The sequence below is a fragment of the Stomoxys calcitrans genome, chromosome 4 (assembly GCF_963082655.1).
Source record: "Stomoxys calcitrans chromosome 4, idStoCalc2.1, whole genome shotgun sequence".
NCBI lineage: Eukaryota > Metazoa > Arthropoda > Insecta > Diptera > Muscidae > Stomoxys > Stomoxys calcitrans.
In genome coordinates, this window is record NC_081555.1 from 93,916,939 (window position 1) to 93,943,969 (window position 27,031).

Here is a 27,031-nt window from a genome sequence, read left to right on the forward strand (position 1 = left end):
TGGACTAACTTATCTTCTCGTGTAAACCAACCATTGTTATGCATAGCCCAAGGCTCGATCCATGTGTTTGTTTTCATTTATTTTTTAACGTGATTAAAGGTTTTAATAAGATTTATTCACACAATGTCGGAAAAATCAAATTCCAATAATAACCTTAAAAATAAAATATCGAAAGAACTTAGAGCAAAGGCTAATGATTTTCTTAATAACAAAGCTAAAGCTAATAATTTGGTGGACATCATTCAACATTTGGAGGTTTGTAGCTCAGCGAAATAATATATTCATAACAATAATATGATGTGATTCTATTCCACAGAACGCCATTAGAAGTGGCGACATTCTCACACCTGCCCTCCTAACATTAGAGGTGGTGTTCACTGAACTGTTAAAAAGAAGGGACATCGTTTTGTCATCCACAAAAAAGAATGATGAGTCGGAAACAGAAACAAAATATCGTGACTGGATTAAGGAACGATATGAAGAAACATTGAGTCTTATGCTAAATGCCATAGAAAATTGTGAAAAAACTCAAGACTCTTCGCAGGCATTGGTGTCGAGCATGAAACTATTGGCTGCTGAAGGAAAATATCCCATAGATAACATAGAAGCGTTACATTTTCCACGTAAACGACTACGAAGCATTATCGAAAAAATTCTTTGTGAAACACGTTCCCAAGAGACGGTCATACAAAGTTTCAAGGAATACTCTGAATATTTGGATGTTGTGCAATATTGTTGGAATATTCTTAACGTTGTGGTTAAAAAGACCGGATACAAAAATGAAACATTGGCGCTCAACTGTTTGCATTTTATAAATGCTTTGCCGCTGAGCAAGTCATTGCAAGATAGTTCAAAGTTGCTCATACCTCTGTCAGAAAAAGCTTCAGGATCGGAACTTTTCGATTATTCAGCAACACGCAGACATATCAACCGTGTATGGAATAATATTATGCATTGGCTTCAGCCAGACTTGCCAGAGGTTGTGCATAGGCAAATGCTTATAGTATTATTGGAGTGCATTTTGCCACATTTGGAACAGCCAGTGCTTCTAACTGACTTTCTAATGGATTCCCTGGATTGTGGTATTACAACTCTTATTCCTATTATGATAAATAATATTTTTCACATGGATATTCTTTCCTCTCTCCAGGCGGAGCTGTATCTCTTTTGGCCTTGCAAGGAGTTTTTACATTAATACAGAAACATAATATTACTTATCCCAACATATACGAAAAACTATACTCCATGTTCGAACCTGAAATATTCCACACAAAATATAAGGCACGTCTATTTTATTTGGCCGATATCTTTTTAACATCAACACATTTGCCCGAAAACTTGGTAGCAGCATTTATAAAACGATTGGCACGCTTAAGTTTAATATCGCCGCCACAGGATGCTATAATTATGATGTATTTCATTGGTAATTTATTGTTGCGTCACCTGGGTCTTAAGAAATTAATATGCGCCACACAAGCTGATGAAGGTAAATAATGATCTTTAGTGAAAAATCAAAGTGTAATTTTTTCCATTATATATTTTTTTCCAGTATCTAAAGACCCTTATATAATGGAGGAGCGTGAACCAACAAAATCAAATGCTATAGACAGTTCATTGTGGGAAGTCATTGCATTGCAGAAACACTCCATACCTTCCGTGGCAACAGCTGCGCGTTTTATATCCCAACCTCTGCCAAAACACGAATGGGATTTGTCAACAGTGTTGGAGGTTAAGGAGGACGATGTAAGTAGTATCTCTTAATTAAATTATGCATATACACATCTGCAATAATCTACTTAAGAAATAGTCGTTCCTAACAATAAGAAGTGCTAAATAACTAAAAAATACTGAATACATTTAAAAATCTAAACCAGGCATTCCGTGTTACAAAATTCCTAATTGTTCTTCATTCCACACCCTTAAAATTGTTCATTTCCTGTATTGTGTCCCGACCTAGCTGACAGTGTCTGTAAGCCGCGAAAGCTGTGCAATAACATAGCAAACTCTCCAACATCTCATCATCTCCCCCACATGCTATCACTTGCCACATCTATTCTACATAGGTGCGCTCGTAGTCCTATGTGTCCGGTACAGACAAGTATACTTCCTTTCAGTATTAGCATTATTTTCTCGCGATCCGGATCCGCCATAGGTTTCGTCTTTCTACCGATCATTTCAAAGCTCCACAGTGCTACATGTCGTTCGTCGCCCATGCCCTAAACTCGGACCGCGTTGCCCGGAAAGGCTTCGGATTAACCAATTTTACTGTCGACAGTCCTCCAGCCTGCACGGCCAAATCGCCTTCTCTTTCATTCCCCCTAAAGTGCTATTACACGATATGTATTTGTGTTATGACTTGTCACGTTCTGTATCCCCATGACTTTCTTTTGTTCGTCAAATACGAAAAGATCGCGCTCTAGGCTTCATGTATTGAATGTAATTTTCTTTTATATTTGTGTGGCTATCACATCCTAATGCTGGCGACAGTAAAAATTTCTGCACAAAAAGTTGTTGCACCGTGAAACGCCGTTCGAATTCGGCTATAAAAAGGAGGCCCGTACCTCTCTGTCCTCTAGTTTTGATTCATTTACTTCCAGATACCAATACCCGAGTTCCGTCAATCCAGGACTATGCCTCTGGCAGCCTTCGTCTCAGGTATCCGATCTGAAACCTCTGTACCTTATACTAACCGCTTAAAAAGCTTTAACCGGTTTTCGACAAATTTATATCTAAACGATTTATCTCATTGAACCTCAACGAAGGTCAACCGATTTTAGGATATCAATTTGATACTCGGAGGAGGATTTGTTGTTGTTGCTATACTTTGCATCCCGGCGAGAACATCAGAAACATTTTTCAAAACAATCAAAAAATCCTTCTCGACTACAACATAGCAACCGAATAGGATTCCGAATAAACGATACTCGATACAGACTCTCGTGATTCGAAAATTGTACAATTCGTTTGAAAAACCTCAAAATCGAATGCGATGACTAAGCTCCAGTTCTAGGCGTCATGAACATTTCGATTTTGATTTTAGACGTTGATTTGGCTGGGCTATTTAAAGGCGTGGAAACTTTACCGCCTAGAGAATTTTTGAGTCAACATATAATTTTCTAGACTTCCCTGCGGGGTGCTATACCTATAACAGCACGGGTAGTAACAGTGTCTTGTATAGTGTAATCTTCATCTGTCGAGAAGTGACCTTGTTTCTAAACTGCTTACTTAGTCCAAACTAGCATCAGACATGGCTTGGAATACCTTTGAACGTAAAGGAGTATCGAAAACGGCTTTGTTGTCAACAAAGAGATGGTAGGTGTTGATTTGTCCTTCTCGGGTATTTTCGAGGATTTGGCGCAGTGTGGATATCTGGTCCAGGGTGGTTTTACCAGGTCTAAAGCCGCATTGATAGGGCCCAATTATCTCATTAACTTTAGGCTTTAATCTTTCACAAAGTATGCTCGAGAGTATCTTGTATGCGATTGTGAGGAGACTTAGTAGGAGATGTGTAGTTGGCACATTCCGTCTTGTCTTCTTTTCTTGTGCACGGGACATAGTATGCTAAGGTTGCAATCATTGGTTATGCGTTCTTCTAGCCAGATTGCGCAGATAAGTTGATGCATACACCTTATCACCATGCCGCCTCCGGTCTTAAATAGTTCAGCGGGTAACCAGTCGGCTCCTGCTGCCTTGTTGTTCTTTAGTCGGGTCATTGCTACCTGTACCTCATTATGACTAGGAGGTAAACATTCTATACCATTATCATTGATTGGTTCTACGATATCCTCTTCGCCGCCAACATCGGACACTTGCAGTTGGGTCAATCCCATGGCAGCCGGTTGTACGTACCGGGTTGACCTGATGGAGTGCTCCATCGGCAAGGGCTGCCGCCTCAGTGTAAAACACACTGCTACAACAACAACAACTAACAGTTGAGTAAAATGTTCTTTTCATATCCTCAGCATGTTATCTGTGTCAGTTACCAGATTTCCTTCTTTATCCCTGCAGGAGGATGTGCCTGCACCAAAGTCATAGGTTTGATGTTTAATTCTTTGGTGAAATTTGCGGACTTCATTCTGACTCCTGTACATCTCAATTCGCTCATACTCACGCCTTTCCATTTCCTATTTTCTTTTTGCGGAATAGACGTTTCTCCTCTCTCCTTTTCTCCCGATACCTACCGATTACAGGGTTGCTCTATATGCCACATTCTTGGCTTCAGTAGCATCTGGACACTCTTGGTCGTACCATGGGTTTCTTGGAGGAGGCTTCCGGTACCCAAGTACGGATTTCGCGACATTTTTCATGGAGTGGGCAATAGTTTGCCAATGCGCCATTATATCATCGGAACAAGGAGTGCTTTTATAAAGCAGTTGGGTCAGTCGAGTGGAGTATGCCAACTGTTGTGTTTGCAGCTTATCAATGTCCAGCTTCCGTGCAGTGTCAGATCGTAATTTCCTCGCCATGTTGAAACGGGTGCGAACTTTTGCTGCAACAAGGTAATGATCCGATTGGATGAATGCCTTTCATCTATCACAACGTGATCAATTTGGCTCCTCGTGTTTTGATCGGGTGACATCTGAAATCTGGTGCTACTAACTACCATGTTTTCTTTCGCGGCGAAATCTTTCAGCCTCAAACCATTACTGGACGTTATCTCGTGGAGGCTAAACTTTCCGACTGTTGGATCAAAAACGCTTTTCTTCCCTATCTTCGCATTAAAATCTCCCAGAACGATTTTAATATCGTGGGCGGGGCAGCGATCATATTCTCTCTAGGCGCTCATAGAAAATATCCTTGGTCTGCTCGTCTTTGTCTTCCGTCGGGGCATGGGCACAAATAAGGCTGATGTTGAAGAATTCGGCTTTTATGCGGATTGTGGCTAGCCTCTGATCCACCGGAGTAAAGCTGGAGACAAGATGTTTCAGTCTCCGACTAACCACAAATCCACAGCTAAATTCATGCCTCGTGTTAAAGCAGCTATAGTATAGTTCGTCACCGTTTAGTGTTGTAGTGACGCCATTCCTAGTCCATCGCACTTCCTGTAAGGCGGTAATATCTGCCTTGTACTTCTCTAAGGCGGGGAGCTGCAGCCCAACCAAAAACCAAAAAAATGGACTCCTACAAAATTGTTTCGAGGCTGTAAAAGGCACATTTGAGGCTCGTTTTAAATTTGTTTACTTGTTTGATAGTGCTTGCAAAATCCTTTAAAAGAATGCCTCATCATAAGTAAATTATATACAGACAAAGAATTTGGAGTTCGCAGCTAGACCGCTTGTGATTATAGATAAATGAGATTAAGATAAATTGTAAAAAAAGTTTGCAATTCAAAAAAAATATGGAGATTTTTATTACAAATTTGCCTGTTGGGACGCAACTGAAGTTAGGTTGCTATCCATAATCGACCCTAGATTTTTACGACAACCAAAAATTTACTTTTAAGGGTCGGAAAGGATGTGTTGCAACGGAATGCCCAAATTAATATTCCCCCATCCTTAAGTTTTGGCTATAAAACTGATATTTATGGCGATAGGCCTACTACTTTGGATATCAGCTTGGAATTTACGTGAAAGGCATTGATATTTAATTTTAAGTAGAGTATTTATTCCGACCGTCTTCAAATTTGGTATGAGAGACGAAGCCTATTGAAATTTGAAAAATCGGTTCAGATTTCGATATATCTCCCATATATATGCTCGTCCGATTTTGAGTAATACTGCATTAAAATGGTCATTTGTTAGCCGATTCTCTCGAAATTTGCCTGGAAGGATTTTCTTATGACTCCCGAAATTACAGGTGAATTTTTTTAGAAATCGGTTAAGATTTGGATATAGCTCACATATATATGTTCTTCCGATTTGCAGTAATAAGACTATAAAATGGAAATTTGTTAACCGATTCTCTTGGAAATTGTTAGGAAGAATTTTCTCTTGACTCTTGACATTACTGGTGAATTTCTTTGAAATCGGTGCAGACTTAGATATAGCCCTCATATATATCGCCAGATTTTCACTCATAGAGCCACTGCAAGCGCATTTAGTGACCAATCTTCCCAAAATATATGCTTTTGCAAAAAAATTTCAATAAATTATGTACGGTTTCAATTTGTTACATTTCCCATTGCTTTGTAAGTAAAGTACACGGACGACTATCGTGAAACAAAGTTTTCCTTAACTGTTAAAATTCTACAGTGGAATACATTTAATAGTTAACAGTAGTAGTAGTAGTATGTTAAAATTCTGGCGGGTGCTTAGCACCCTCACCTAGCTAGGGAGACATAACTACATGCTATCTGAGCAATACCTTTTGGGCTGTTATCGCAGACGATCCAAATCATCATCTCGACCCAGATCCCTGTGGACGCACCCCATTCTTAGTCGCAAAGTGCCTATGTCTTGACACTCAACAGAAGAAAGATAGAACACAGCAAACTGTTACAACAACAACAACCTAGCCAAGCGATTGCTCAACAAAGAACACATATGCACGTTGTGGGTTGGAGTTTCCCTAATGTTTACCCACTAGACATTGTCAATACGTTGTCTGACTCCTGAATGTACCCTGCCGTAATAGGTATGTAAGCCAGAATTTTCCTTAGCGTAGGAGTCTCGAAACTGCAAAATTCCATCCAGCATTTATTTTGATCCTTTTTGAGCTAACCCTCGTATCTTTTTAACTCAGCCATAAAGATGTCCCCGGTGCTGGGACGCCTTTGTGGCGTTTGCCTTATTGAAGAGTCTTCCGCTGCCCTTGCTCGTTGTGACCAACTAGTCTGTCCAGTCTATTTGCAGATCATATATTAGCCTCACTAGTCTTGCAATAATTCCATTATACTTAACCCCTCCCACACTATATCTCTTTCTTTTTCTGTTGGAAATAAAAATAAACTTTTTCTTCTTTTGTAACCATTTTTCTCGTTGCAGATTTTCGATCAGGAAATTGCGAAGAAAACCAAACAGTACGCTATGGCTTTTGAGCGACCTCAAACGATACACTTACCAAAAAATGATAAATTTCAAAGACACTGGTCTTTGATTTAAACAATACCAAATAAAGGAAAACCTTTCCGCCTTGGAATTAATCGTCCGTTCAATATATATTTGCCACTTTTTTTCATATGCATAAAATTTATGTCTAGCCATTCTAGGCTATTACAATGGCTAGCTAAAGGGAGACAAGACCGTATTTGTTTTGGAAATTGTGTTTTTGTGTGGTTATAATTTAAAACTAAAGTTCAATTGGTTCACCAAAAAATTGGTGAATGCGTTATGTGTGGTGTGTGTGTAAATCTAAACGTCCTAAACTCTAAACATCTTATTCTGATTTCAATTCTGGCTCAAAGTTGGTGTTAAACAAAGTGTTGCATGCGACGGCGGCAACGTTGCGACGTGCAATTTTCTTGGAACGCCCACTGGCTTCGAATTCTTCGTCATCAACAGTTGTGGCTAATGTATGCAAAATATTTGGCTTCTCCCCAATGGTGCCCTTGTCCGTGTAAGTAATTCCAGGGCGCATCTGCAAAAAGTCAGGAAAAGACAAATGGTAAGAATATTTATAAGATTTATCTTCGATTTTCGCAAAAAAAACTTACATAACAGAGTAAAGAAGCTGGATGCATGGCCTCCCAGTTTGGCGGTAATTCATTGCGAACCGGAGGTCTTTTAGGTTCTTTAGCTCCAGTTCCAGCCATGCTTTCATTGTCGCTAAAGTTGCCAGCAGCAGCTGGATGCATTTCGGGTATAATATAGCCCTCGTTTTCCCATTCGGAGAAAAGTTTATAAATGGCAAATGATGCCAAGTTAACCATTGGTACGTCCTCAGTTTCATCAAGGGTAGTATTGTTTTCACCGCCGCCCTCGCCATCACCATCACCTGTTTCCATGGGCTCGTCGTTGACATTATTTTGTGCATTGTTGCCATTTAAAGCTTTGCGTGGCTTCTCGCGCATTTTGGCAATAATATAGTCACGCAGTGCCTTCTCACATGCGTTGTTCTTAGCTACCGTCTTCGATATACCCCGTCCTTCATACTGATTGTTATTACAAGTTACCAAAGCGATAAAGCCGCCATTGGGATTATTGTTAATAACGAAATCTCCAATAGATATTCCCTTTAGTTCATTGAGAGCCATCAAGGCATTTTTGGGTACAATACTTTTTCGCAAACGTCGGTTTTGACGAATACGCTTCTCCTTGGCACGAACTGCAAAAGTAAAAAAAGCAAACATTAAAGATTAAAATAAAATCTACGCTTAGGTAAAAACTATTCTTAGCTGCGGAAAACACTATTCTAAGCCGAGGCAAACCGATGGCTTTGGATGTAGTTGGCACGGAAGTCGCGGACAATCAGCGGTATCGAGAGGAGATTCTCAATGAGATGCTGGGCGGCACCGGCTCTTGCATAGCCACTGAGTGCCTATGGTGATCGATGTGACAAGGTCAGTTATTGCCGCCTTTGGACCGAAACGAGCACGCTCAACTACAGGTGCTTGCTGAGGATTTCCCCTCGATATGCAAATGTACCCATAACAAAAACAAAATTTGTAGTCTCATTTTTGGATTTGCCAATTAATTTAACCGGTTTCTCGATTAATTGGTTAGAGAACATAGCTATTCAATTCTATGCAATTTGTGTCTAGAGAAATTTCCATGAAAGTTGTTCGTCTTAAAGAAATTTCTTTGGAGAAAATTTTGATACAATTTGTCTTTAGAGAAATTTTAAATAAAACTTCGTCTATAAAGGAATTTTTTTCTGTGTTCGATTCCTTACGAAAACATCAGGGCGAAATTTTAGTAGTAATTAAAGGGTGATTTGTTAAGAGCTATATGAAAGTTTAAAAAAAAACATAAAATTCAGAAAAATCTTTATTTGAGTCGTTAGTACGGTCCATTTAATTTAGTGTTTAAAGATTATTTCATGCAAATGTTGACCGTGACTGCGCTTCAAATGGTCCATCCGCTCAGTCCAATTGTGATTCACTTTCCAACATTTTGGCCGATATCTCACGATACCTGCGTCAATTAAGCGGGGTTGTCTGTTTAGACATGGGCTTTAACATCAATCAATCAAATTTCGCCCATAAACATTCCACTAAGGAACAGGGGTAAACTTCTCACATATCAATGAGTGCAGATCGATTCAAGTTTTAAGCTCAATGATAAGGGGCCTCCTTTTTATAGTCGAGTCCGAAAGGCGTGCATAGTACCTCCGCCTATGACAAAAGCTGGAACATTGAGGTCCGATCTATGTGGTGTTGCTGTCACAAAAAGCTTAGGCTGCAAGCTACCGGACGCATCCATATATTGTGGATAGTAGAATGCTCCATCCGGAATAGCTGTAACTGCAGTCGCGGACAATGGGCCGTATTGAGTCTCAGTGAGAGGTCGGTTGGCACCTGCTCTTGTATAAATACTGAGTGCCTACAATGCTCGATATGACAAGGCGAGTTATTGGCGCCTTTAAATAACCAATGGCAACCCTGTTTCCGCGGCGATCGGTCATTTGGACCGGAACGAGCTTGCTCACCTACAGGAGCTTGACGAGGATTGCCAACTCCATATGAAACTGTGGCTACAACAACAACATCAGAGTTTTAGTTGTTGTTGTTGTAGCAGTGTGTTGTACACTGAGGCGGCAGCCCTTGCCGATCGAGCACTCCATCTGGTCAATCCGGTACGTGCAACCGGCTGCCATGGGATTGCCACAGTTTTGGTCTTATCTTCCAGTGTGTACCACAATGTTTACCTTTAAAGGACTTCTTAGCTGGAGCTTATTCTTTCATTCTTCATCCTGAACTACATTGACAACGCCAACTATTAATTTCAATTTGAAATATAGATGCACGTTCTGTTCTTATAGGGCAAGTTCTTTTAACATTGAGAGACATTTCACTGAGACATATTGGTCATTCGAATTCATTTTTAAAACATCAATATTTAGATTATTTTAACTCATAAGTTATATAAATGGTATTTTGTTTTCTGCAAAGTTACGTCTAATAGTTCATATTATGTCCAAATGTGTATCAAAATGTTTATATCTCTTATGGTATAAGTTATTATTAATAAGTACTAATCATAACGTTATTTTTCTTCTTTTTGTAATGTCAAATCTGCCGATTGAAAATGTCATCAAAACGAAGAAAACGTAAACAAAGAATGAATGTAAAAAGGCAAGGCGGATTTAAAAAGGTGGTTAACAGCGAACAGCTGTTAACAGCCGGCAAGGTTTGACGGTATTGATGACAGATTTTTGTTTGCATTCTCCTTTTTGTTATCTTCTATTCTCTGCTCATGTATGCAAAAGCATCAAATACACGCACACGAATTTCTTTGTGTGTGTTGGCAAAACGCCGATCAGCTTGATAACTACATGGCGGATTGCACCTTATGATTTGTGGTTGTTGTATAAATGAGACCACCTTTAATTATTGTATTTCGCCATGGTAAAAAAGGTAAGAAATTGCCGTACTCAATGCCAAGTAATGCCAAAAATTAAAAAAAAAAATTAATGTCGGCTCATCGCTGGCCTAACCTTATACCGTGAATCCTGACCCTAATGGGATCGATTACAATAGATAAATAAATGAAACGAAACATTGCAGATTGATTTTAAATATTTACCTGAGGCCTTTTTGCGAGAAGCGAAGATTTTCTTAAATTTAACCTTGCCATTTTCATCAACAAGGCCAGATTCATCCAAATCTGATGTATTCTCCTTGAAAGGGTTAGCCTCTGGAAATTCTGGTGGAGGTGGCAAAGACTGCTCTTGCTGTACTACTTTCTCGGGCTGCACTACAGGAGCTGTTTGATAGTTTTGTGTTGGTGTCGATTGTTGCCTTTGGCTGTTATAAGCTTCCTACATTTTACATCAAAGAAATATGAAATACAATTATATTACTAGGGCTTACAAAATTAAGGGTGTGTGTAACAATAAACGCACACCTTGTTGTCATGTTCTTTCTTGCTGCAAAGAATTTCATAATTTAAAAAATAATAGAACAAAGTGCATAAAAATTACCCAAAACACAAATAATTAACACCATAAAGTATGCGATCGATCGGCTTTTCTTCAACCTAGATGACAACAATTCACGGATGTGATCTCCTTAACTGTGATAATCTGGAGGACAACAAAAAAAATCGTTGTACCATTATCTTCCTCACACTCCATCATCGTCATCATCGCTGGTTTCATTTGATGTGCATACTAAAACTTTAGTTTAGCAATAGCTATGAACATTTCTAAAGCTAAAAACCCAAACGTTTTACATATTGAAATTATTATTTTTATCTTTTAATATGTGTGCAAACATTTTATCTTAATTTCTTTTGTCTTCACTTCAGTTACCCTATTCATATATGGAATTTTTCGTAATATGCAGTTTGAAACTCTTGTAGGATCTAATTTTTATCGTTGGCATATTTTTTTCCACCAACGAAAAGAAAGGAAGAAAAGACACGAGTTGTTTTAAACACGTAATAAAACTCATTCGTAGGGGCTTAGGAAGAAAAAAATCGGGAGATCGGTTTATATTATGGTGGGTTTTGTCCAAGGAACCATGGGTAAACAATCATAATCGGACTTCCGGTTTTAACGACAAACATGGGTAATATGTTTAGCAAAGGGTGTGTGCCAATTGATAACAATTCACTATGGTGATATGTAAAAATACTATGGAGGATTTTTTTTCACCTATGAATATGTGAATAATTATGCTGTGCCAATGGTAACATACTCACTATGCAAAGTTTTGAACCAATCTATTTTAAGTAATCAACATTTATTGAGAAATAATTTTAACTCATAACTTGCTTAAAAGCAATTGTTTAACAAAATTGCAATAAGAACAATTAAATACTTGGGCGTTGTTCACAGAAAGTCACTTTAGATTAATGCTTGATTGCCTACGTCGACGCCGTCCAACAAATATTTCACATATCGGTTGGAATTATTTCTAAAAAAATTTGCTTTGCCAATTTCTTTAAAAAGTGAAGCATTTAAAATAAATTTTTAACAGGAAATGTCATAACGTATTAATTTTTTTTAACAATTTAATCATTAAATCGTAAAGAAATAAATATCTGTCTAAGCCAAGATATATTCATTTACAGGTAGTGGCAGTTGCCCAAAAGCAAACTAATACACACATACAACTAAAACTCGTTGACAGATAGTGCACATCGCGAGAAAAAATTGTACACAGCTGTTTACGGTACACTACCTGGTAATTAATGTTGTGGGTCTAAGCGCCTACTAATCGCCGCTTTTAAATTGAATAGGACTTGCGTATCTACACACAACTACCAACATGCAACCTTGCTCTATAAACGTCGAAATGTACATCTCTAGTTATTCACCACACCCAAACGACGAATTTGTACTAACCCTTCAACTTTATTATCAATTTTGGCATACACCTGGACGCTAATTTTGGGCCCATGATTTCTTGGGAAAAGCTTCTCAGAATTTGTCGTAAATTGCCCTAAAGGTTGGTACTATATTCGCTTTTCACCATATTTTTCGCCGATTACTTTTTTAAGATAATAGATTTTAAAGCAATAAAAAAAAACTTCATTTTATTCAGTAGGACATTCCATAAAATTTTTGCTTGTGTAGTGTTTCAAAAAAGTAATCGCGAAAAACATGGTTTTCAATGGTGAAATATAAACAAATACCAGCCTTATTCGCTTTTCGCAATATTTTTCGCCGATTACTTTTTTAAATAGATTTAAAAACAAAAAAACTTGCTGATTTCATAGGGAAAGACATTCCCTCAATGCTTATGGTACAATTTTAATAAAATTGTTGTTCTTCAAAAAAGTAATCGCGGAAGAAGAGGTTTTTCAACGGTGAAAAACGAACATAATTCTAGCCATAAAGTGTAAAATCTGTTTTTACCATGCTTGCCATGGGCGCTGAAAATCATTTAAAGGCTTGCCGAATGCTATCGCATTGACGTTGAATGAGAACATTAAAAGCAAACTCATTCATGCCTCTCGTCCCTTAATATTTATTTTTTTTTTTTTTTGGCACAGACAATTATTTATTTTTAGAATGTTGGTCATGGACCAAAAAAAAATTAATAATTTCTTATATAGATACACCACCATGGTAACGCTTTAATCAATTGTTCATGAAGAAGACATATTAACTAAGAACACAACAATTGCAAATTACATTACGATTGATTCCATATTATCCTGAAGATTTAAAAAGAAAAATTGAGATAAAATGTATTTAGTCTAAAAAATTGTAGTAACAAGTTTTAGACCAAAAAAAAAGGTAGATGGGAGTTATTCATGAGATTTTGTTTTGCAATTTGTAGGGGGAAAAGTTATATACATATACACATTTCAACCCCAAACGCCTTGCACCAAACACAAAACAACCCCGCAGAATCCTATACACACACAAACACACGCAGTATTAACTAAACATAGAAAAAAATCCAATTTGTTCGCTGCAAGCTATTTAAACAGTTTTTATAAATTAAAATAATTATCCAAATATTTATTAATATATATTTTGTGAAAAATTAATTCAATTGCGATGAGAGTGATTTTAGATTATAATTATAAGTTACGTTTTAGTAGGTATCTATCAAAAATAAAATAAGTGGCAACACTGTTTTTCTCGTCTAAAGTGACGTACTATTAAATTGTGTATACCGGCAGAGAAAATGCCATTTTCTCTATACACATCAAGTGAACTTTGCAGTCTTGTTTTCCAATATGATAATTTTAATCAGAATTAAAAATCGAATTTCTTTCATGTTATTTTTTTTTTAACATTTGCTGATATGTACATACTGTGTGCATGTGTGTGCATACAAATGTAGAACAGTTTACTATTTTTCGTTCGTTTGAGTATTAAGCAAAAATAAAATGTACATAACTATGTAATACAAAACTAATAATTTAAGCAATTGTTCCCATAGAACGATTTTCAATAATCATTCACAAAAACGCTAAGATTTGTCCTAATATCATTTCTGGGCACGAGCAGCAGCTTCTTTGCTTTGCAAAGTTTACATAATTTGGCAAAAGGATGTTTTTAAGGGCGCTGCACAAAATATTTTACATATTTAGTATTTCTCTCGCTTGCCCTACAAAACTTCCGTTTCCCAAGTTATCAAAACCTACTAGTATACATAAAAATTTTAGCGTTTGTAAAGATTATTGCAAAAAAGTCTAAGAATTTGGTCGTTTCTTTTTTTTTAACCATAAACTGACTTTTTCGCTGCAAAAAAATTATAAAAAAAAGAAATGACTAATTAACATACACTCGCCAAATTGTATAATTTCACAATTCTATTCGTTTTTGTCACTACAAAGAACCACTATTTTCCAACTTATTTTTACAACTTACCCCTGTATCCGCACTGATAAAGGGTTTGGTTTGGACAGATCGCCTGCCACCTCGAGTTGCTCTGTAACTGCTCATATTTCAATATTACACTTGCTTCCTTGTTAATAAAAGATTATTGGATATAATCCCTTAGTTAATAAAACACACAAACGACTCAACGATTTCAACTTGAATGAGGTATTTGCTGATTGCTTACAAAAACAACACCTCTGCACCAACTAACGAAGTCGATGCTTTTTCGTCGATGCCGGCGGCTGGGTCAAAACCCTATTCGGCGGCAGCTAGGCACATTTATACAAGGTAAAGTCCGTGGTTGAATTAAGAAGGTTAGCTCACTTGCCCAGCTGATGGAATTGTCCAGAGTTGTTTCAAATCTCACTAGAACGTCAAATACTAGGTTTGGATTTTAAATTTTTTTCACATTTTGTTTACTTTTTCACTGGATTCACTAATAGAAGGATAGGTAACTTGCAAATCTTTAAGTGGCCGGTTGTTAACAGCTGTTTGCGTGAGACCACTTTTTTACATCCGCCTTGCTATACAACATTGTGGTGATGCTGGCACAAATTCCCACTAGGCTGTCAAATTTCTGGACCCTTCCCAGTTGACATTCATGGCGAAACAATTAAAGGTGATCTCATTTGTACAACAAACACAAATCATATGGTGCAATCCGTCATCTTATCATCAAGCTGATCGACGTTTTGCCAACACGCGCAAAGAAATTTGTGTGCGTGTGTGTATACGTTTGCGTAGCTGAGAATATGCGAGAAAGAAGATAACAACAAAGAGAATGCAAACAATCTTGGTTTACATTTAAGTTTTTATTTGCATTATCATGTGTAGCACCCACAAGATCAAAAGATTTATGATTAAAAACGTGTAAATTATAAATTAAAATGTGAAAAAATCAGGAATAGGTTAAGTCAAGCGATTAATCGACATACAATGTTTTTAATTTTTGGCAGTACTTGGCATTGAGGATGTCAACTTTTTCTTTGTTTAAGTTTTCTTCTATTTGATGACATTTCAATCGGGAGATTTAACCATGACATAATTACCAGGTATTGTACCGTAAACAGATGTCAAGTAGTTTTGGTTGTGTGTCTGTATTAAAGGTAAGAATCATACCACACACAAACAACGAAAAATGGCGCGAACTAGTAACATACACAAATCAGGGTTGCACTCATTACTGATTTTGACAGACAGTGCACTCAATATTTTGTTGTTGGGCAACTGCCACTACCTGTAAATGAATATATCTTAATCCTTAATGATGTCCATGGAGTTTATTCACTTTATGTTCTCGCAAGTGCCCTACCTTCTTTTAGTGAATCCTGTTTTCCCCTTTCCTTTTTTAGTGTATGTTTTAAAATTTCTGCTGGAATAAAGGGGTCTTTCTCAGCGTCGTATAAATTTCTCACGATTATTTTTGAGCGTTGCGTTAAAAAAAAAAACAAAGTTTATTTCTAAAACCACGTTGGCATTTGCCACTCAAGGTAGTTTCTTTGGGGGTAGTGTTTTGTTGTTGTACTAATGACCCTACCTCTTAATTGTACCATGGTTGTATCCAAGACAAATTTAACTAGTTCGCGCAAATGTCGAAATTCTAAATGTCAACGTGGTTTTAGAAATAAACTTTGTTTTATAACTTATCTTCTTCAAATGTGTTTTATATATGTATTTTTATCCTTATAACATTGGTTTGTTGCGTATGTGTGGAATATCGGTATCGGATCAAATAGTACATCCCGTCAAGTTTTTAGAAAAAATCACAGATGTGTTATTAAGCCTTTGACATTTAGATTTACAGGAAACTCAAAACATAATTAAAAAATTGTACTCAGATGTTCGCCTGGATACAACTCTGAAATTGCAATATTTCATCAGCTGAGCAAGTGCCTTCATCTTCTTTAGTGAACACCGTGCCAACCCACACAAAGAAATTGTGCGTGTGTGTATATGTGTGCAAAAAATGTGCGTACATGAGCAGAGATTAAGCAAGAAAAAAGATAACAATAAAAAGATTGCAAACAAAACGTTGACATCTTAATACCGCCGAACCGGACCGGCTGTATTCAACACCGTGCTAACCCACACAAAGAAATTGTGCGTGTGTGTATATGTGTGCAGAAAATGTGCGTACATGAGCAGAGATTAAGCGAGAAAAAAGATAACAATAAAGAGAATGCAAACAAAACTTTGACATCTTAATACCGCCAAACAGGACCGGCTGTTTTAAGCTGTGAGACCACCTTTAATCCATCTTGGCATATGCCCAAGGTGAATGAAGGTGGTCTCACGCGAACACCCGGTCATTAGCCGGCCAGTTTGACGGTATTAAGATGTCAATTCAGTGTTTACATTCACAACAAACAGCCCTATTTATTGCACATTTTCTTTATTTGTGTTTCTCTTTCGTTCATTTTACTTGCTCACGTACACACAGGAGTTCAAGTTTCTTTGGTTGTGTTGAGAACAATGCCAATTTTGAAATGACATCTTGATGACGAGATGGCGTATAGCACCTATGATTCAAGGTTGTTGTATAAATGAGACCACCTTTAATTGTTTCGCCAGGGCATATGCCATAACTTCAAATATCAAAGTGGTTTTAGAAATGACTTTAAAGGAGAACCTAAAAACAATTAATCCTAGAGTAAAATGAATGTATGATTGAATAAATACAAAAATTTTATGTAATTATGTATACCCAGAGAAAAGTTGATACCAAACGTGCTCATTTCAGTACCATTCCGGTATATATAGTAAAGCAACACGGTTTGGTAACAAAGCAAAAGTTCATGGTATGGAAGAAATATAAAATATTAGCCCCGTTGGTACTACCTTTATTACCGAACTGGTATTGGTTTTATTACCAATCTGTTTATTATGGTGGCCACCAAGGAGGTCATGGCCGGTCAGGTTTGACGGTATTAAGATGTCAGATTTTTACTTGCATTCTCTTTGTTGTCATCTTCTTTCTCGCATATTCTCTGCTCATGTACGCACACAAACCATTATTGAATATTCCACCCCATAATGAACCAAAATAAAAAAAAACATTGAAAATAAGTTTAATCATATTTTATTTCTATTATTTATTTCAATAATTACAACAAATAATGTTACAACGTGACCCACCTCGATTCCTTCCATTCAGCAATTGATTTCATATCCATTGGTTCCTATGAAAACACCAACGCAACATCGTTTACCACCTGATATCATATTTTTGATATACCAACTTCAATAGAGTTTGTACTATTTCCATTTGCATCGCTTTCGAGCATTTGAAGACGTTTTTACACAAACAAATCGCATTAAAACGATATGCGAACTTTTTGTAAACTTTAGTCAAATCCATCCACATATATATATACTTCGTCTTAACAAAAACAGCAATAAAACAAAAAGGCAATCACGGTGGAAAAAATTGACTTGGACTTTTCGTCAACTGCATAGTGGCTTCGCAACAATAAAATATTTTGTTAAACCATATTGTTGTACCAATTAATGGTTTTTTTGTGAGGAAAATATCAATATTTATTTCAATTAGGTCATTTAAACGTGTTTTTGAGTGAACAAACAGTTTTCCAACGAATTGGTTTATTAAGTTGTTGTTGTGGTCCTGCAGGCGGAGATCTGGGCGATCATGGAATGCGTTAAGTGGTGTGGTGCTAACGCGAGGACGTCGAGTGCGAACATCTTTACGGACAGTAAAGTTGCCATAATGGCAATAACAACCAGGACGGTAAGGCCACGAACAGTCTTGCAGTGTAAGAAGGAAATTAGCGCCTTCTCTGAGGATGGCAAAATCCGCATCGTTTAGGTGACGGGCCACAACGGAGTAAGGAGAAATGAAATGGCAGACGATTTGGCGGTGAAGCCCAGAGGACTGCCGTCAATAAACATAGTTAACCCGAAACCTTTCGGTTGACGCAGTCCGAGTTAAGGGAGTGGGCGACGAATGCGCATGCAACATTGTGGAACAGCGAAACGGTCGGTAGGACGACGAAAATCCTATGCGGGATCCAGATCGTGAGAAGACGAGACTATTACTGAAAGGAAGCATGAAGGTCAGTATAGCTATTGGTATCATAACGAGATACATAGGACTACGAGCTCACTTATGCAAAATCGGTGCGGCACGTGATAGCATGTGTAGGCATGCGGCGAAGATGATGAGACATTGGAGCATTTCCTTTGTCATTGCCCGGCTTTCGCGTCTAACAAATACCGGCACTTAGTTGGAGACACAATCCCAGACATGAACCAACTTAGGGGAGTGGTATTGAAAACAAATAAGGATTTTGTAATTAGCATGGAATTCCTAACTTAAAATGTTCTTTTTAGAGGTTACTTTATAGTTTTTAGAGCGCACAACAAGCCGATTCCTGGCTTAGGTGTATGTCCATAGTGGTATGGGGCGAATTAATATCTGCACCCTCTTTTCAAGCTAATTTAACCTAAGTTGTTAACCGCTTTAATTGAATTAATTTAAATGAAAAAATCTTTTACTAATAATACAAATATGTTAACACAAAAAAATATAAACCTAAATTTAGCCGATTAAAATTCGATTTTCTTTACGTTGAATATATTTTTGATTGTATGAATAGTATAAATTGTGCATTGAACAAGTTTATAACAACAAGAACAAGATTCACAGACCATGTTCAAGATTCACAAGATTCACAGACCATGTTCAATTTAATACGATTTTTTAGCTTATCATAAATCCAAATTGCAAAATTGGTAATCAATAATACAAATTCCTTTATAGGATCAATTTCAGCAATTTTTTTAATTGAATCTAAAAATTTTTTAATTGAACCCCTTTCTAATTTCTTCTATGTATAGAACCGATTTCAGCAAAATTTTTAATTGAATGTACACATTTCTTAATTAAATTAAGATTTTCATTTGTTGTGTTCCGTATAGACTCGAAAACGACTGAATCGATTTTCTTCGACATTATTAAATATTGTTGGCAAGGGCTGCCGCCTCAGTGTACGTTTCCGTCATTGGAGAGGCACATCCCGGAGTGCCTTCTCCGCATAATTCTGGTCCGTGCCGGGACTGAAAAGAATGCAGGACCCTGGTTCATTTCGGTTTGCCAGAACCGGTGCATGGAGTGCATGCATTTGCGATCTGCTCTGGCCTTACGTCACTACGGGAGTATAGTCACACAGCACCTTGCAACATATTCGTCGCCTTCTTCAGTTGTCACGGATACAATGTGCTACGTAAGGATCGCTTAAGGAATGGAAGTGGGGGTTTGGCCTTCGTAATACACCATTCCGTGCAATATAGTCCCATCTCGCCTGGCGCTAGTGACGCCAACATGGAGTGCATGGGGATAGCAGTCAGATACGCCACTGCCAAAATAAAACTCTACAATGTGTACATCCTCGTGTCTCCTACCTATCGAAGCCATTCGACACGGTCAACCATCCAAAACTATTTGAGGACATCACCAATACGTTCCTCCCAGCTAGGACTGAAACTGTGTGGTCGCCAGTCATTTGTGAAATTTAGGGATAAGAAATCGAAACAGAGTTCCCCAAAGCGGGATGATATCTCCGGCACTGTTCAAACACTACCTACCCTCCATTCCAGGCGCAGAGGAGCGAGCCGGGTACAGCTAGCTTTTTTTATAAAAATCTGTAAATCGTATCAAAAATTGCCATTTGCAATTCATAAATTCCTTTTTTAAGAGTAGAATTTCACTAGCGAACCTTTACATTAAAATTTGACCTGTAGTAATCAGGCACACATAAATATTAATTTGCAATACCCACGATGAATTTCAAACGCTCGATTAATATATTCTAAGACTTAAGATCTTCATTGAAAATATAACAAATAGCCAATATTAATAGTTTTTTTTTAAGATTTATAATTTACAATAAACTAGTATTTAGTGTAAAATATGTACTACACGAGTAGGTACATATATATGAACGTGTGTGTATGCACATACGAAAGCAGTAGTAGTACTGTACACAAAATGTAGAGGCCAATCATGTTAAACAACAACAAAAGTAGAGAAACCAGAGATACACACTACAAACATTTTTTTCGTCTCTTTTGGGCTAACAACAGAAAACACAAATAAGAAAAAAAGGCGCGTAAAGTACAGTCATACAATAAAATTGAAATAAAAAGTGGGAAAATCTCGAAACAAGACCATAATATTTAATTAAATTATTTTTATACATTTCACAATTTATATTTTTTAGATAACCGCAACAGGGATGTAAACGAATACTTTAAAATATGTCTCAGATATGCGCAATGCACCGCCGCACAAGTCACGAGTATATTTTGAATTAAATGAAAAATCAAAATATTGGAAAAAAGAAATCTACAGAGTTGTAGAATATACTATGTATGCGATTCTTTCTGACTAAACACTACTTTCTCTTTTCAGCAGTTATTGTTATTTCCCAGGGTTTTGCTGCGCTTTCGATTTTTCTCTGCTATCTTTCTATTGCTTGCACAGCAGAACAATTTGAAATGTCAAGATATGCGTTTAGACAGGTAAATAAACCATCCAATTTCAGCTAATATAAAGCAATGTTACATTTTCATTAAAAATCGGGATTGAAAATCCCTGAGAGAGTAACATAATGACTTAAAATTTAAGAAGTGGATCCCCGCAAAGTTTGACAAAAACATGAAATTGCAAATCTTTTTGAGGGAGAAGTTATTGGTGGTGTTGGTTTTTGTTGTTATTGCTTGAATCTCGTGATACGAGTACTTATACGAAGTAACGAGTTGCTCTTTACTGCCGCTCTTTGCTGTCTCCTTTGAAATAATGCGCCATTTCAATAAAACGAGGAGAGAGATAGTAGAGCTGCCAGGCACCAGTGATGCAGGCATTTAGGAGCGTTTCAATAATTCTCCAATTGACCATTTAAAAGAAGTAACAGTACAAATTGAATGCTTACATCTAAATATTTCATCAGGATGTTCTTATAAGGTCATGCGAACAGCTGAGTACAATTCTTTCATTTTTGTTTTGATTTTGCAATAACTCTTAATGTTAAACGCTTGTTAACTTAACCGCCCATTGTTTCTTTTCCACAGGTTGCAAGATGAATAAACTTTCGAATACAATACAAACAAAATAAAAGAATATCAAAAAATAATCATTTTGATTTGAAGTTGTCAGATGTCAATTGAGTGGGACTATACAACTCCGAAATTCCTCAATTTTAAACAGCTGGAATAGAGACCACACCTTTAGTTTTATTCTACCATGATGATGAAAATACAGATATAAAACACATTTGAAAAAGATAAGTTGTAAAACTACTTTGACTTTTAAAGTTATGGCATTTGCCATCAAGATTCTTTCGTTGGAGGTAGATTTTTGCTATTATGCGAATGACGCTACATACTTCTTAGTTGTACATATATTATGTTTTATTAAGAACTCCGTGCAACTTTTGAAATTTTCTTTTATTTATTCTAAATCTGTTGCACGAGCAAGTCCGACAATTACAAACTAAATGAAAAGAGTAATGGCAACACTACCCACTGCCGCAATGAATTGCAAATTACACACACTCGTACTATCCGTTTGGAAAAATACTGACGTATATAAGGCCAAACAGAGACAATTGCTCATGCCACAACGCAAGATGAAAAGAGATAGACACAATGCATAGAGAGTATGAAATTCTCCAACTCACGCTATCTCCCCTGCACAATCGTCGCTCTCGTGCAAACGAACCAACAATATACAATGTACATACACAAACACACACACGCTTGGAAATAAGTTCTTTTTTAGCAGGCCAAGCTATCAAGGCATAAAGAAACTCAATTCAATAGCGTTTGAAGGCAATTGCCATACGTTCGTTGTTGGTACGTACAACATACAGTGAATTTTGTTTAAATATACTGCGGAACAGCACAGCATTATAATATACAGTGTGGTGATACAAATAAGAAAAAAGAAACAACAAATCAACAGAAAGAAGAAGCTCAGCAGCAACATAGCTACGAATTTCAATTGCAAAAAACAACGCAGCAAGCTAAATAATAACGACGACGACGACACAACAAAGCAACGCCATCAGAAGAAGGCTACAACAGCAGCAAGAACAAGAATTAAAGCATTCACACCACTGTGACGGCGACGAAAAAAAGATGATGGTGTTTTTTCTTTTTGCTTCGCGTTCTGTGGTCGCTGTCGCTCCAAGTCTTGTGCTGTTGGATTATACCGTACCATACAGTGTATAGTATTGGGTGTTGTACAGTAAAGTCAGAGCATTCAGTTGTCTATTAAATTAGAAGGCAACTTTTGGAGAGGGCTTATGTTGACGTTTATTCCAATTGCCTCCCCCCCCCTCCCCCCAATCTCTATCGTTCGGATATTTGTCATATGTGTTTTTTTTTTAAATACGCGAAAGAATAGAAGTAATGAAATCCATGTAATGATGATCTAAATGCCAAGTGTGTGCAAGAAAAGTTGAAAAATATTGTGGAAAGAGAGTAGCTAGACTCTTTAATGAATTCATCAGTCGCTATGACAATGATTATTTGACGTATGTTGTCGTCGTTGTTGCTTTGTTATTGTATATTAAGATATACATATAAATAATTGTTTAGAATTAAACAACAAATTCTTCATTCTGTTGACGGTTGTTTTTTCTTCTACTTATTGTTTCGCAAAATATTAATATGAATTTATTTAATTTTTATAGTGATCAAGTGTTTTTTATTTTGGTAGAACTACCAATGATAAAGAGAAAACAAGTTTGTAAGTGACAACGTTGAAAAAAAGCGCGCCTAAATTTTTCTTTTGAAAACAACAACAGCAATTAAAGTGAATTTAAGAAAGACCAAATAGAAACCAAGTGGATATAAAACAGTGTATAGTTGCCCCACAAGAAAGTGTTTTCGATATTTGAATATCGATAAATCTATTAAGACAGAAACCGCCAATAAGGAAGTAATTGGCTTATTAGCAGCAGCAGCCAACTACCAGCAGAACACCCACCTAACACCAACAACAACTGTGAATATAGAAGGCAGCAAATTGAGTATCATCGTATATGCGGGAATAAAGGAAAAAAGCAGACATCTTTTAGAAATACACAGCAAATATGGAGCATTTTCATCAAATACAGGTATGTTAAATGTTACTTGTTATCCTGCATTGATTTTTGTTTGATATTTAAATGACATTTGACGCGAGTGCCACTTTGTGACTATGTCACCTCTAACCATATGCGCACACCTCTTAACTACACACATTCTTGTTTAATAATGTCCATGTGATTTTTTGCGCTGGGTCAGTGTATTTTTAAACGCCCAATGCTGTAGCCCCTATTCCAGTTTTCCAATTCATAAAACAAAAAAATGGGTTTTCCCCATTATAATATTCTAAGCCCTACACTTCTCAGATCTGAGAATGATTGACATTCCTCTTACTATATAGGCAGATATGACAAGTTTCCACAATTAAGACAAAAAAAAACTTAATTGTCAACCTGTGGTTACTGCAGAGCAAGAGTTGGATATTAAGTCCCTTCTTGTAAAAATTGAGTGATGTCAACTGTAATTTCTTATCTTGGGCTTAAAATACGCTCTTTACAAACACAAGACTATTTTGCAACATAGGAGGGGTATACTCCACATTTTCTTTTGTGCCATAATATAAGTCTAAGGTTCAATAAAGTATGTACATAAGGGTGGGTAAATTTTTAATCGAAAAAACGGTTATAAAAATTGGAAATTACGACTAAAATAAAAAAAAAAAATTGCTCAAGAAACTATGGATTTAAAAAAAAATCGAACTTCTGCTTTTCAACGACAAAGTCCGTCCTTCGGGTTGTATCTTTATAGGGAAGCTTTATATATCCAAATATAATTATATTTTTATTAATCGAACATCGCTCATCCGGACGTCCATTGATTGACTTACAATTATTGAAACTTTTAAAATACATAAATATGTGTCCAAGACCGGCCTCTCACTGAGACTCTCCGCTGATTGTCCGCGACGGCCGTTGCAGCTACTCCGAATGAAGCATTCCACTATCCGCAACCTGTGGAGGCCGGTAGCACGCAGCTAAGCTTCTCGTGACAGCAATGAACCGGACCTCAATGTTCAAGCCTGTACGGTGCTCACAGCTACCCCGTGCCGGGCTTCCGTTTGTAGTTCATCGAAGTAATGATCCGAGACCTAACAAAGTATACGAGGTCTGATCAAAAAAAAAACCGCTTTTCGAAGTTATCCCCCTCAGATATTTTTCCAATCCTCAAAACACGCCTTCTTTACACCAAACTTATGCAATCCCATGGCAGCCGGTTGTACCTACCCAGTTGACCCGATGGAGTTCTTCATCGGCAAGCGCTGCCGCCTCAGTGTATAACACACTGCTACAACAACAACAAAACTTAATACATTCTCTTTGATCCATTTTTTCGAAGAGCACACCAAAACACGACTAACCTCTTATCTATCGAAAACAAACTTCCAAATATATACAATACTACAGTCATGTGTACCAACAAAACAGAAAAAATGCGAAAATCGAACATTGGTAACTCACTAAATTTGAAAATAAACGTTATTTTTTGATCAGACCTCGTGAGCCGATTTTAGCGAAATTTTGCAGAGGTTTTCAGAGTAATAGTACCTTACATAATAAATTTCGTGCAAATTGGGTTAAAGATTTTTCAATACTTCCTTATATGAAGCTGTATCTCAATCTGAACCGTTTTTTACCAAAAGTTCAGAGCGTTTTTCTTTAGTCTAAAAAACTTCGGACAATTTTTTGATGATTGTTTAGCAAATGCGACGTCCACCATGATAAAAAGAAAATGACAGAAACAAATGATACGAAAAGACAACACGGACGGATATAGCCAAGGATCCTTAAACAGATTCTTCTGGGCGTAGAAGATAATTTATTTTCGAACGGATGAATATGAACTCTACACGGTTTGGAAGTCTAAGCTTCGGTTTGACTGGTGTTCAACTTCATCACGATTTCCTCGTTTCCTCCTTATGCTTTTCGTTTTATACCCTATACTATAGGATGGGGTATACTAACTTCGACAATCCGTTGTGACATCGAAATATTGGTCTTAGATCCCATAAAATGTATATAATCTTGATCTCCATGGCCTTTTAAGTCGATCAATGGCCCTCTGTGGAAATCAGACAAACTTTCGAGGGGGTAAAGCTACATTATAAAATTTTGCACAGTTACTTCCTATTAGTTTACGTTGGTTGGGACTGTATATGGGTCATATCGCATATAAACCGATCTCCCCATTATATTTCTTAAGCCTCTAGAGAGCTAAGACGATTTGTCTAAAATTTTGCACAATTTTTCTTATGACCTTCAACATACGCTCCAAGTGTTGTCCGAATCGGTCCAAACCCCGATATAGCTCCCAAGAGAGAGATTGAGCTTAAACTTGAGGCAGACTGCACTCATTGATATGTGGGAAATTAGCCCCTGTTCCTTAGTGGAATGTTCAGTCCATATATAGATACAATATAGCTCGCATATAAACCTATCTCCCCATTATATTTCTTGGGCCTCTAGAGAGCTCATTTCTTACCCTATTTGACTAAAATTTTGCACAATTTTTCTTATGACCATCAACATACGCTCCAAGTGTTGTCCGAATCGGTTCAAACCCCGATATAGCTCCCAAGAGAGATTACGCTCTAGAGAGCGTAATTCTTAACCGATTTGAAATTTTGCACAGTGACTTTTTCTATGAAATTAATTATACGGGCCAGTATGGTCAGAATCGGATGTCCGCCTATGACGCTGAACGCCCGGGTTCGAATGCTGGCGAGACCATAAGAAAAAACAATTTTCAGCGATGTTTTTCCCCTCCTAATGCCAGCAACATTTCTGAGGTACTATGCCATGTAAAAACTTCTCTCAACCGTTCGGACTCGGCTATAAAAAGCAGGCGCCTTATCATTGAGCTTAAACTAGAATCGGACTGCACTCATTGATATGTGAGAAGTTAGCCTCTGTTCCTTAGTGGAATGTTCATGGGCAAAATTTGCAATTTGCATGGTCAAAATCGGACTAAAACATATATAGCTCCCATTTAAACCGATCTCCCGATTATTTTTCTTGAGGACATAATTCCTCTCCGATTTGGTTGAAATTTTAAGCCAGTTATGGCTCTAAATCCATATTAGAGTGTGTATAAGATTGGGCCCGGCCGAACTAATCAGGCTTCTATTTTTTATCTATATTTGCCAAAAAAAAAAAAAAATTAAGGCGATGTTTGTTAACGAGGAATTGTCGAAAAATTATCTATACAATCAGAGTAGCTACAACTGCAGTCGCAGACAATCATATGTATCGAGTGGAGAGTCTCAGGGAGAGGTCCTCCGGTACCGGGTCTTGCTTATATATTGAGTGCCCGTGAAACTCGATATGACAAGGCTATCGGTCAAATGGACCGGAACGAGCTTGCTCACCTATGAAGCTTGTCGAGGACCACAACATCTACATAAAAATGTGGCTACAACAACATAAAAATTTAAATTGAAATTGTTCTATATTCTGAGTCCCTAGACGGCGCAATTTTTATCTGATTTGTGGTCTAAATCGGACCATAACCTGAAATTTTCTTTATATTTTTTATCTTACCGCTG

General features: G+C 37.2%; 3 protein-coding genes and 1 long non-coding RNA gene across 9 annotated transcripts in view; 2 read left to right on the top strand and 2 right to left on the bottom strand.

Moving 5' to 3' along the window:
- Positions 1–43: 43 nt before the first annotated feature.
- Positions 44–7,185, top strand: LOC106082160 (nucleolar complex protein 4 homolog A). The gene is made up of 5 exons (XM_013244511.2): positions 44–255; positions 317–1,082; positions 1,151–1,486; positions 1,550–1,743; positions 6,924–7,185. Exons 1-5 carry the CDS (start codon positions 124–126, stop codon positions 7,038–7,040), a joined length of 1,545 nt encoding a protein of 514 aa, XP_013099965.1. The 5' UTR covers positions 44–123; the 3' UTR covers positions 7,041–7,185.
- On the bottom strand, positions 7,072–14,560 carry LOC106082161 (uncharacterized). The gene is made up of 4 exons (XM_013244512.2): positions 14,371–14,560; positions 10,623–10,857; positions 7,592–8,202; positions 7,072–7,515 (listed from the first exon to the last, which is right to left on the bottom strand). The coding sequence occupies exons 1-4, from the start codon at positions 14,443–14,445 to the stop codon at positions 7,315–7,317; spliced, it is 1,122 nt and encodes a 373-aa protein (XP_013099966.2). The 5' UTR covers positions 14,446–14,560; the 3' UTR covers positions 7,072–7,314.
- A 2,537-nt stretch (positions 14,561–17,097) lies between these two features.
- LOC131996864 (uncharacterized) lies at positions 17,098–18,744 on the bottom strand. Its single transcript, XR_009398050.1, has 3 exons — positions 18,504–18,744; positions 17,518–18,434; positions 17,098–17,369 (listed from the first exon to the last, which is right to left on the bottom strand). It is a non-coding gene; the product is annotated as an uncharacterized LOC131996864 (long non-coding RNA).
- Positions 18,745–22,153: 3,409 nt separating this feature from the next.
- Positions 22,154–27,031, top strand: part of LOC106082136 (high mobility group protein DSP1) — an 84,172-nt gene continuing 79,294 nt past the window's right edge. For 2 of the 6 annotated variants that reach the window (XM_059367024.1, XM_059367028.1), the window contains exons 1-2: positions 22,631–22,934; positions 23,094–23,519. In XM_059367024.1, coding sequence (XP_059223007.1) covers positions 23,496–23,519 — 24 coding nt within the window. In that variant the 5' untranslated portion in view covers positions 22,631–22,934; positions 23,094–23,495. Of the gene's footprint in view, positions 22,323–22,630; positions 22,935–23,093; positions 23,520–27,031 lie in introns of those variants that run through there. The other 4 variants (XM_059367025.1, XM_059367027.1, XM_059367026.1 and 1 more) reach the window with 4 other exon arrangements.